This window comes from Quercus robur, chromosome 12 (assembly GCF_932294415.1).
Source record: "Quercus robur chromosome 12, dhQueRobu3.1, whole genome shotgun sequence".
Lineage (NCBI taxonomy): Eukaryota > Viridiplantae > Streptophyta > Magnoliopsida > Fagales > Fagaceae > Quercus > Quercus robur.
This window is the reverse complement of record NC_065545.1, coordinates 34094946-34108204: the sequence shown is the minus strand read 5'-3', so window position 1 is coordinate 34108204 and position 13259 is coordinate 34094946. Positions and strand designations below refer to the sequence as shown.

General features: G+C 37.5%; 2 protein-coding genes across 2 annotated transcripts; both read right to left on the bottom strand.

Moving 5' to 3' along the window:
• Positions 1–4059: 4059 nt before the first annotated feature.
• Positions 4060–6317, bottom strand: LOC126708411 (B3 domain-containing protein At4g01580-like). Its single transcript, XM_050408204.1, has 4 exons — positions 6216–6317; positions 4801–5152; positions 4577–4704; positions 4060–4341 (listed from the first exon to the last, which is right to left on the bottom strand). The coding sequence occupies exons 1-4, from the start codon at positions 6315–6317 to the stop codon at positions 4060–4062; spliced, it is 864 nt and encodes a 287-aa protein (XP_050264161.1).
• A 1995-nt stretch (positions 6318–8312) lies between these two features.
• Positions 8313–10940, bottom strand: LOC126708409 (uncharacterized). The gene has a single exon (XM_050408203.1). The coding sequence runs from the start codon at positions 10938–10940 to the stop codon at positions 8313–8315; it is 2628 nt and encodes an 875-aa protein (XP_050264160.1).
• Positions 10941–13259: the final 2319 nt, after the last annotated feature.

Genomic DNA, 13259 nt, shown 5'->3' with positions numbered 1-13259 from the left:
GGGCTTGCCCATAAACTGATTGTCCGTAAATCGAGTTATGTGTAGCACAAATAACAAGAATCCAGTTAATGGTGGAACGGCTTTCTCATAACTCGATACTGCAGACAACGAGTTAATTTCAAATAACTTGATTATACCTAACTCGAGTTATTTTTCTGGGCCCTCCACACCCAGCCTAGATATTTGGACTGGTCCAGATGCAGTCCAAGACGAATCGAAGTTTAAAGGTAGGCCTGCCACAATACTCGATTCTACTTGAATCGAGTTCTGTGTAGTGGACAATCACAAGAATTCAAATTCCTCGATATTTGGGAAATCGAGTTACGTTGTACACATGGACCCACCCAGCCCATATATTTGGACTGGTCCAGATGCAGTCCAAGAGGAATCCAACTGTATAGGGCTACCTCGCACAAAACCCGACTCCGGTAAAATCGAGTTATTTGCAGTAGAATATCTCAAGAATGCAATTTCTGTGTGTAATGGCTTGCACATAAATGGATACATCATAAAGCGAGTTATTTGTAGAGTTACTCAATTTTGTAGAACTTGAGTTATTTTCACTGGTCTCACCCATAGACCTCTTCTCCCTTAATCTTCCTGTTAGGTGTAATCATTTCTCAACATTAATTTAGTGTGGTATTGACAATAACAAGTTGACTGGGCTTGTTAATTATGATACCTCAATTCATGTGTCTGATCCTCAATTTCCTTGTACAATATGGTGAAGGTATTGTGCTGAAGCTAACATAAAGAATTGCCGTTCATGAATATTTTTGTGATGTGATGTAAGCATTACGTGCCTTCAATAAGAAATTTGTAGGGCTGCCCTAAATTCTAGTGTCATCATTCTGCCATTCTGGGACTGCTACAAGTAGTCTTCTAAGTTGTTCCAAAAATCATGCGGAGCCTTTTTATTTAATATTTTTTATTTACTTTTTTTTTTAGTGGTATGATTTTCAATAAAATGTAAGTTTCACAGTTTTCATGAAAATTTCTTTTTCATGAAAATTTCTCAAGAAAATGGATTTAGAAATAATCCAGACTCATGATTCCTTATGACAATGATAGAATTACTTGCATTTATGCCGGGATGGATGACCCACTTTGAACTCATTTAGTCCACACACATGTGTGTGTGTGTGTGTATATATATATATATATTCAAATTTTAAATATAAAGTTGAGTAATAAAAAGAAAGTTACTGTTATGTTGGTAAACTTTTTTATGAAACCTTAAAGTGTCTAACCCTTTTACCCAAACAAAGAAAAATATAACACGATTGAATTCAATCATACCTCTTCCTATTGAATGCAGTACACCTAGATAGGAAATTGTAGCTAAGAACCATCCAATTGAACCCCTACGATTTTTTTTAAGGGAAAAGTAAAAATGAACTCCTCCTAGCCATCAGTGATGACTTTTTCGAGTTTTGTTTCAAGACATCTATCCAGATACTTTTATTTGCCTATCGGTCTCACCGACACTGGAAAAGTAAAAATGAACTGCTAGTCTTAGGTAGTAGTAGGTACTTATCCGTGCCTGTCTTTAGAATTCTTTGAACTTGCCATCAGTGATTACGTTTTCAGTTTTGTTCAAAACATCCAGTAGTCTCTAGCTCTTTACCTCTCTACTAGTACTATTATATATATATCTGAGATTTAATGATAATTGAACAGGGAAATTATCCTAGAAAGAAACATATTTAAGACATTGAAAATAATCAAGAAAAGAAAAACACACAGTTCGAATGATGGCAGTACGGAACGAACTCCAAATTCCATTGGTGAAACTGGGCAATCAAGGCCTTGAGGTAAAGACCAAAGGCATTCCTTGAATACGTACCCATTTCAATTTTTTTTTTTTCAAGAAACTTCCCCATTTTATATATGATCAACTCACATTTCTTTGAAAACCCATATGCCTACACTTAATCTATTTGAGTTTTTAAAGTCACAAGAATCCATCTACTGTAACTCTCAGTATCATTAAGTAGTAGGTTTTTTTTAAAAAAAAGTGAATTGACTATTCGTTTTAGTCTTAAATCATGCATATATTTTTGCGTCGGAAAATCAATAAATCATGCATATCCATTATCTATTTAATATTATTTTATTGTTATTATATATATATTAAAGCAAAAGATCTTCTCAAAAAAAATAAAATATATATTAAACCGTTCAGTCCGATGACAAGTAACTTTTACCAAAAGTTACAAGTTGCAAGTTTAGCTGCCCATCATAATCTTTTCAAGAAAGTAAATTTAATTCTACTTTAATTACCTTTAATTCTGTATTGTACTTTTAGTCTAATCTATCAATAGTACCTAGCCATAATTGAATAAAATAAAGTACTTTACTTATGTTGATTATGATTTATGAATCAAAAATGTAAATATCATATGAACTGCATGGCTAAAATCCTACATCAAATAGCATTTTTTTGCCTTTATGATTCATTTCAGCAGCAACATATTCGTACAGATTCAAGAGCTACTTCTCTTAATACATAATATAAATGAGATAACTTTTAGTAAAGAAACTAACGAGAAAGAAAAATAATATAGATCAAATTTCCCAGCTGTTATAGTATTATTCTACCATTTCATACAGTGTTCTACTTTAATGGGGACCTTTTAATCTCAACCTAATCTTAATTATGTCAAATAAAATAAAATGAACGCATGTGCAATAAATTTAGAAGTATTTTTTTTTTTTGTGTAAAATTCTATCGCTTTAGAATCCATTATTCTATTGGAACTAGGAATCTTAAGCAGCTGGAAACATAATATTGATCCAAACTGCAAAGTGCAACATTGGTTTAGACATATGGAACCCCCCACCCCCCCAGAAAAAAAAAAAAAAAAAAAAAAAAAAAAAAAAAAAAAAAAAAAAAAAAAACTTGTAGCAAATATTTGTTTCATAAGCAGTTAATGGCAGCAGTTATGACAGGAGTCTGACAGATGTTGTTTGCAGGTTTGTTTAGTTCAAAGATGATGTTTTTCTATAAATTTTGGTGTCTTGAATGCTTCCGTGTATCCTAAATCTCTCTCCTTTTTTATTTTCCCCTTATATTCATCCTTGCGTTTGCAACACTACTGTTCTTTTGAAGGACTACTGCAACAAAAAAAAAAAAAATATCATCCATTTTGTGTAGATTTGATTTCAATATAATTTAATTATCTTATCCAGAAGCATGAGTATGCTCTCTCGAATTTTAATGTTTTTGTACATGTAGGGAGCTTGGCATTGGAATAGTTCCATACAGTCCTCTTAGTCGTGGTTTTTTAGTTGGCAAAGGAGCCGTGGAAAATTTGGCTGCAAATAGCGTATTGGTACATATTTCACCAGTATTTTGTGTTATTCATTTGTAAGATACAAAGATTTTTCAGGAAACAATGATATTTTTCTTTGAGCAACGATTCATCAAGTTCATTGAATAAAACAGTACCTATTTTAGTCCTTACCGTTTACAAGAAGTTCCAATTTCATCTATAACATTTGAAAAATTGCAACCAAGTGAAATTTTGAAAATTTAGCTATCAAGCTTTTCAATTTGCCACATTATATTGATTGACACAATTGATGGATTAACTTCTCACTTATTTTTTAAACATCTAAATTTGCAAACATAAAAAATAATGACTAAAAATTTTAGATTTGGTGTTATTGTATTAAAGTGTTACAATATATACAAAACATACAACAATGTCATCTGAAAACAACAAAATCCTATAGCAATAACAATGTTGACCCCCCTAAAATAAAATCCAAGAGTCACCATTCAATGTAATATAATTGAATGACAAGCAAAAAGGCCAAAATCCAAACAAAAGTGCAGAAAAAAATACAGCATCACATTCATTTTAAAATACATATGAAAGTTCATCATAGTAATTAAAAATTTTCCAAGAGTGAAACTCTAAACATCACAAAAGTACCCAATCAATAAAGTTGCAAACTGGGTTGAACAAAATAGGGATGAATAGTAAAGTTGCAAAGTAAACACACTCTAAACATCACATAATATTATCATCACTTTGCATCCACCCTAACCACTTAGTCTTGGCACTTGAAAATGTGGACGTTTAACACAACACCGTCCCTCATAATCAGCTCAAATACGCAAACATCTCCTACTCGCAAACTATTTTCCCTCACAAATGCAGACCAACCAGCTGATACGACACATGATGAACCCCCACTTCGTTCATAAATGTATAGCTTCACAGGCCATAATCGGTCCACAATCTGGAGCTTGACAAGGAGTATACTTGCTTTGGTGTAGTCCTTGGTAAACTCGTCTCTCGGTAAGTAGTTGATAATGTCTTGGGGTAAACTCTGTACAAGGAACAATAATAGATATTTAACAAATATATTCCAGCAACAAGTATCTAATTGATCTACATCTTTTCACCTAAAAACACAAATAAGAAAAAATCATTACCAACAAAATGTCCAGCCACAAGTATCTAGTGTGACAATCTTTCTAATTGATCTATGAAAAATGATAGTTAATGGAAGTTGCATTTCTAAATTACAAAAATATTCCATTTTAGTGAAGCTAAAAGCTTACCGCACGATCCTTGCCATTAACGTAGGATGGTCGCATGATAACAGTGAAAAGGGGATTTTCTGATTTAAAAGCATTGGCTATAACAAGATTTTTAGCTACACCACCGTCTTTCTTAGGATGGGCTGATCCTGAAACGAGTTGAAAATATGAGTCATGCACATAAAATTAATAGTAAACATGCTAAACAAATCAACCAGTTGCTTACAAAAGTGTAACATTCAAACCTGAACCCTCTCCCCTATAAAAGTGTTTGATGATTTCAACAGAGCTGTCATCACTCTCATCATCTTCGATCCTATGAACTTGGAGTTCGTCGTCTAAAGTATAGTCTATTTCTGTTGCAGTGGCATCAAATATGAGTACATCAAAGTGTGAATTTCCTTCATATTTGAAAACCAGCAAGTGCCCCACGGCTACACCATGAGAGCTTGCAAATTCGGACCAACCATTTTGAAACCAAACCCCCCCAGCATGTTGTGTCAACTTGACTTTCCATTTTCTACCGTTTGGAATAGTGAGAAAGGCCATATCTGACAGGTCCACTCCAAATTTCGGCACGAACTTATCTGGAATCCGCTGTAAAAAGAATCTCCATAACATAAATGCAGGCTAGGGAAATAAACACATGCAATCAATCAAGCTCTATGGAGTTGTGCAGCTACCATTGCAGGAAAAATGGATTTAGTGATTGTTAGGTCATATTACTTTCATAAGTGTTCAATGGTATTACTATTTGTTGGATGACCAAAAGCTCAAAAAAGCAGACAAAATCCTTATGCACAATGCTAGAAAAATAAAAGTTTGAATGATGGCAGAATACTCCATAGTTACAGCCCCCCACCCCCACACAAAAAAGAAAAGAAAATCAAACAAAATAAAATAACAGCCCATGCAACATTGACGTTATATTTAATAGCTATAACCTCAATCTGTCATATTAAGGGCTCGATATTTGACAGTAACAAATCTTATGAATTTTTATGCTTCTTATACAACCTAATCTTATAACCAAAATAACCATCAACAGCTTTCAACATTTTACATTTCTCTGTTGTTGTTGAAATGTAAAAACTTTTGGGGAAATGTTGTATTTTGATAATGTGTCTGTGATTTGGTCTTGGGGTGTTGGGGAAACATTGAAGATGACCCACTTTTGTTTATGGGCAGGATTTCGATTTAGACGTACAAAATTTTGCCACTTAGCCACTTCATAAGTTTGTGAACTCTAAAAGACAAATGATAAAAAGAGTGAACGATTTCTGTATCCTAGTTTGATCCCAGGACACAGTTTCACAGTTTAAATTGAGTTATACATCTGTGGTGACCCTATAAGCCGTATCACATTTTCAAAAAAATTCCATCTGCTCTTGCTCTGTATTTATTTTTCCTCAATCTCTACCATGCGCTTATCCCTATTTCATTTTTTGTTCATATAAAAGTGTTCGATGCAAAAGTACTCTGTTATGTGATTGTGTTCTTCTTAAAGTGTAACCTACATATTGCAAAATGAAAGTTTTTTTGACTACATGTAACAAATGTACATTTTTTCAAGAATCACAAATAAAGAAGATGAAGTGTACGAAGTGTATTAGCATATGATTTTCAGAGGAATCTAGTTTATAAATTTAAGCATACTTACAAGCTTTCCTTCCTGAACAGCATTCGGCAGAATAATCTTGAAAAAGTGTGGGGACCAATCAGCAGGACCATCGTCGTTGTCTCTCCGCCATTGAGAAGCCATTGTTCTGGTTCTCCAAACTTTCGCTGAGAAGTTGAACAGTTGCTGCTTCGTACGTTTGAGCACTAAATAGTGGCCTGGTCATACACATAACCCGATTATTATGAAATCGAGTTCTGTGTACTGCGACTAAAAGGAGTCCATAATGTGCGTAGTGTATCTCAGAGGAATCCATGTTGTGTGTGCTAGTTTGGACGTAACTCGATATCCTGAACATCAAGTTAAAGTAGAATTACTCGATACTAGAATAATCGAGTTACATGCCAATAACTCGCTTATACAGAAATCGAGTTAAGATATTTGGACTGGTCCGAAGGTAGTCCAAGAGGAATCTAATTGTGGACAATGGTCTTCAACGTATCTCGAAGCTAGAGAAATCGAGTTCTTTTGAACGAAACTCGGTAATACGTAAATTGAGTTACGTTGACTGGGCTTCCCGACCCAGCCCAGATAATTGGACTGCTCCAGAGGCAGTCCAAGAGGAATCTAAGTGTGGACAATGGTCTTCAACGTATCTCGAAGCTAGAGATATCGAGTTCCTCTCAACATAACTCAGTAATAACTAAATCGAGTTACATTGACTGGGCTTCCCAACCCAGCCCAGATAATTGGACTGGTCCAGAGGCAGTCCAAGAGGAATCTAAGTGTGGACAATGGTCTTCAACGTATCTCGAAGCTAGAGATATCGAGTTCTTCTCAACATAACTCGGTTATAATGAAATCGAGTTACGTTGACTGGGCTTCCCAACCCAGCCCAGATATTTGGACTGGTCCAGAGGCAGTCCAAGAGGAATCTAAGTATGCACAATGGTCTTCAATGTATCTCAAAGCTAGAGAAATCGAGTTATGTAACTCGATACTACCGAAATCGAGTTATGTTGTCTGGGCTCAAACACCCAGTCCAGATATTTGGACTGGTCCAGATACAGTCCAAGAGGAATCTAACTGTGCAGAGTGCTCTCCAACGTAACTCGATACTCTATAAATCGAGTTATGTTCAACGTAACTCGGATCTACAGAAATCGAGTTACCCAGATACTTGGACTGGATACAGTCGAAGAGGATTGAGAATGGACTGCAACGTAACTCGTTAACTGTAAAATCGAGTTTTATTTAGTATAACCTTTCTACTTGGAATTTTGCTTGCGACTTGCACTGTTCACACCCATTCAGTATTGGCGTGCTTATTCATAGTAAAAGTTGACCTACTGAGAACCATGCTGTGAACAACAAGTCATCCATACAAATGCAGACCAACCACATCCATCAGTAACATTCCCCCATTTCCATTACGCGAATAAAAACATCATCCATATATACAAGCTTATTTGTAAGTAAAGAGCCTCTATGCATTTAAATCAGTTGATGTACAAAAATAAAAAGTTCAATTTCTGCATTTTAAACATTCTTCACAATTGTAACTTGAAACTTGGACAGCATCCGCCAACAATGGTTTTAGGCAAACATGGAGTCATAGCATTTGAGTGACACCTTCTTTTTGTTCTCTTCAGAAGTTGCCTCCTTTCTGAGGAGTAGCCAACACAGAAATTAGTATACAACCCACAGTAATTAATAAATTGAATTGACAAATACAGAAGAGCCTTCAGGCTTGCCTGCTTAAATGAGGAGCATCTATAGTTACACCTTGGCGACAATTACAAATCTGCAGCAAAACATATACAGTTAGGGAAATAGAGACCCCATGAATACTAGAATATGTACACCACAAACAATAAGATTGAAAGAACACCAAAAATGGGACAAAAGACTTGGAATGGTAATATGTAGGAGTTAAGACTAACTGCAACTACTTGAAGAAGTAATCACAAGATTGCCCAAAGTGGAGCTAAATTTGATACAATGGTATTACTATCATGGTTCCAATCTACAAATTACTACCCACATCTTAATTATAACTCATATAATGTAATATCTAAACATGTAAATAAGAATAACTTATGATACCCCCTTGTTACTATGATTTGTAATTGTTACCTGCTACATAGCACCATGGCTTGTTGAAGCCACATTTCGAGTTGGACATGTATGACGATTATGACCCTCTTGGCGACACAACCCACACTTCAACTTTGGTTCATTCTCAATCCACAATGAGGTTGGCAACTCCCTATCCTCGTCATCCATCTCATTGCGGATTCTCGTGGACTTTGGCCGACCTTTCTCACGGATCAACCGCTGGTTTGGCATCACGGTTCTCCTTTCTGCTGGCTCCGGCCATTCTAACCTATCTTTTAGTGGTTGGAATATAGGCTCATAGCTGTGATACCGTTCTTCAAGGCGGTAGAAATGATCCATATACTTAGTGGCATCATGGTTGTGTTTGGCACAAACTGCTATCAAGTGGGAACAGGGGATCTTGTTTGCTTCCCATTTGCCGCACATGCATGTCATGTCTATGAGGGAAACCCTATGGGTGTGATCTCCCCCACCAGTGTTCAACAGTGAAGACTGTGTCTCCACTGTATATAACCGTTGTTGCGCACTCATCCTTCTAACAATATGGAGCTTCGCCTTCTCTTGATTTTCCTCGAACTTGTCATAGGCATATTTGCACCACACTTGCCCCTCTTCCAACTTCTCTAGGGTTTTGTTTCGACGTTCGTCAAAGTATGAGTTCACCTTGTAAAATGTAAACTTCACCATTGCAGTTATGGGCAAGCTACGTGCGCCCTTAAGTACCCTATTGAAGCACTCTGACAGGTTGGTTGTCATTGCCCCATATCGGTGCCCATGGTCATGTGCAAGTGTCCACTTTTCTTGATTTACCTCCTTAAGATAGTCGTACGCAGCCGGGTTGACATTCTTGATGCAATCCATAGTGTTCTCAAACTTCCTAACTTGATTCGCAGTTGCTGCGTTCCATACCAAGTTCTTCAACGGCACACTATTGAAGTTAGTGTTAACATTGCTTACTAAATGGCGGAGGCAATACCGGTGATGGGTTAAGGGCGGTTGAAAGTAGCCCCTAGTGGTGTCATCGAAGCATGATTGTATCCCACGATGCCTGTCGGATATTATACACAAATTGGTCCGGTCTGTAACATAGGTCAACAAGCATGCCAAGAACCATCCCCATGTCTCCGTGATCTCGCTTTCGACAACGGCAAATGCGAGTGGATAAACCTCGTTGTTACCATCTGTTGCCATTGCTATCAACAGCTTTCCTTTGTACTTGCCATAGAGGTGCGTTGCATCTATGCTTATCACCGGCCTGCAATGCTTGAACCCTCTAATACACGGACCGAAAGCCCAAAACGCGGAGTTGAATATACAAGTCCTCGGGACATGGGGGTCACACTTTAATGTGGTCACAGTATCCGGATCTGCATCAGACAATGCAGCTAGAAATCGTGGCAATTTTGCGTACGACTCGTCAAAATCCCCGTAAATATGTGCAACTGCCTTCTGTTTGGCTTCCCAAACCTTGTACATAGTTACATCATGCCCATGCCTTGCGTGCAACATACTACGCAAGTCCCTTACCTTTCGGGTTAGGTCCTCCCGTACATACTTCTCAAGTGCAATGGAGATGAACTTTGAATCCATCATCCGCCCATCAGTTGGTAGCTGGAGGGATGAGCAACTATGGGGACCCTTACATGTACTGATAACCCACATCTCGTGCTTCTTGCTGCAATTGGCCCGAATTGACCACAGACATGCCTCATTCTTGCACCGCACTACCAGCCTATTGGTGTCAGACTTGATGACCTTGTATTGCTTATTATGCTCCACAGAGTAGAGGGTCAACACATATTGAACAGAGGCTTTATTCTTGAATAGCATCCCCCTTGCTGGGTGGTCACCTTTATGCCAACTTGTAAGATGTCCTGTACCCAATGCAAGTGATGGGTCATTAATATTGTCCCATGTGTTTGATGTGAACCATTCTAGGATAGGAACTGTTGTAAGGCAATCCTCCTCGCTATTTTCGATCAGTGGTACATCTAAGACCTCCACGTCGTCCACTGGTCCATCAGTATCAATGAACTCTTCGTACACATCTCGGCTGGCATCAATATCAATTCCCCCGTCCATATCAGCTTGGACATGCTCATATGTGTGACTAGACCCTCCCACATCATGTGTATTGGTGGCGCCCACCACTTCGGTGTTGTCCAAATGATCAACCGCACTACATGGTTGATTATTATAGGGGAAAGGCGTGGCATAGGCAAAGGGAGGATGCACGTCAACCGACAATGAGTGTGGCTCTTCCACCCCACTGGCATGCTGTGAACTTGCACTACCATGGAACCCAACAGCCTCAACAGTTACATACAAGTCGGACGCTATGAACTGGGGGATCCACTTAATCACTGCCCACATCATGTCCACGTCAACATCGCAACCCAACGGATTTGAGTTGTAGACAACCTGAGTACTCACAAGTATCTGGGGGGCACGGTACACGATGGATATCTTATGTGACTCCTTGTCCAACCGTAGAGCTTCCATTATCTTCCGGTGCATTTTTCTCAAGTGTGTTCCCCATTTCAACTCAATGAACTTCTGCTTCACTGACTTGCCTCTATAGGACAGCCCATGCAAGTCATGGAAATACTGTTCCCCATCATAGTAAACATAGAAGCAGTGACGACCCATGTCAGACCTGGATAAGGACAATTAATTGTGGTTATCATGCAGAAGATAGGGGTTATGTTAATGCAACAGTAATTAATCTTTTACAGATGCACTATGATGCTATCCTAATTATAGGTGTACACACTTGATTCGTTTGGACACAAACATTGGCCTTTTAGGGGAGACGTGCCACAACAAAGAATCAGGGTGTTTGTGATATCGCTTGGTAAGGATGCAATATGGAGTAGGAAAATGCAAATATGGTCAGCAAAACTTGTTCACCTCGCAGGCTTTCTTTTTCAGAACCCACACAGTAAAGCCTTTCAGAACTGAAAGAGCCATACAATTTAAACCTCAGTATACATTACACATCATTGTTAATATGTATGAATGAATGCATATGTCATCATATGAATTCACCGTACAATGTTTGTTTATATATATGTTTATTTAGAATGATTATATACATATTTCCCAAAAAAATTCTCAAAAATAATTATTATATACATTACTATATCTATACATATTTAGGAACAATATGTATACAATGCCACTATCACACACACACACACACACATATAAGATTTTGCTAATGTATGTCATAAGAGCACACAATAATTAATCGTTTTTTGGACAATTTTTTTCAGGATTTTCAATGCATTAACAGTTTTTGCAATTCCTAACAAAATGTTTCAAAAAATTGGTGCCCTAAGCACATACATTATATGTAAACATACCTATACATGTGTGTGTGTGTATATATATATATATACATGTGATCATATATGGGTAGGTAGCTTTGTTTATATTTACATATATTTGCATATACATACATACATACATACATACATACATACATATATATGTGTGTGTGTGTGTGTGTGTGTGTGTGTGTATACATATATTTGTTCATGCCACATATACATCTTATGATATGGGTAAGTACGTTTGTCTATATATACATATATCTATACATACATACATTTATGTATATATATACACACACATAATGTCAGAATAAGACAGTTGTAGAAAGCAATCCAAATTATAAGTAGTTATGTAAGTCAATCCAATTATAAGTAGTTATGTAAGTGAATATATACCTGTTAGGGAAGATGTGCCAGAACAAAGAAGAAGGGGACCACAGCAACAGCACGCCTGGTGAGGATGCAATAATGACAAGGAAAATGGCAGAAGAGTTAGCAAACTTTGTTCACCTCATAGGCTTTCTTTTTCAGAGACCAGACAGTGAAGGTTTTCAACACAGATAGAGCCAAACACGTGCATGGATTCTGAAATGTGGGGAGGGGGACAACATGACTCGATATTGAGAAAATCGATTTTATATAAAACTCGACACCACATAAATCGAGTTACTGTTGACAAGACATATTGAAATGACGGCATTTCAAAAACTCGGTTACTAAGAAGTCGAGTTACATGTAACTCCGCATTTTATGTAGGGGCAGATGTTGCTATAACTCGATTTCTATAGAATCGAGTTTTAGCTCCATTTCCTCTACAAAAGCGCACTTCACACGTTAGAAGGTGCAACCACATTCTGGTGCAAAGAATTCCCACCATTGCGTGTTTGTAGAGCAGGATGGGACGAACCTATGTTGTGTTTAACGGTCGTGTTCCAGGCATATACGACAGTTGGCAAGATGCGAGTAGACAAGTTCATAAATTCCCAAACGCCAATCACAAATCATATAAAGATCGAAGGGAAGCCGAAGCTGCATACATGGAGTATTTGCATGGTAATGGTATGGGCGTGCATGGTGGTGCGTCTACATCGTGGGAAACTCCAAACATATCAACCTCAACTCCACCTAGCACTTCTCAAAGCGAAGGAACCAACTATGGCAGTGGAGACATTAGGAACACTTTGTTAAGGTATCAGTTGGAAGTTGCCATTGAGGAGCGTGACCACACAAGGAGGATCGCAACGTTGAGTGCAAACATGTTGAATGAAGTGGTGGCTCATGTTGTGGGGGATGATGAAGTTGATGCACCCACGAGACAACGTACGGATGCATGAATGCAAAAGTACGACTTCTTGTTGTGGTATTTAGTAAGATATGTATACTTGCAACTACTTTCGTGTGTGCTTTAAGTAGAAGTGTCATCGTTTTCCAATTGTTTCACTGGCAGATATGTATATATGGAAAAATAACCTTATTATTTTTGTTTTTGGACTACTTTGGTCTTATTCGGTCCATTATATCTACTTTGGTCTTATTCGGTCCACTGTGGTTTCTAGGAAAATCAGTGTACTACATTCTATTTACTCTATTTGATCCTATTCAGTTAGCTTTGGTCGTACCCCGTCTATTTGAT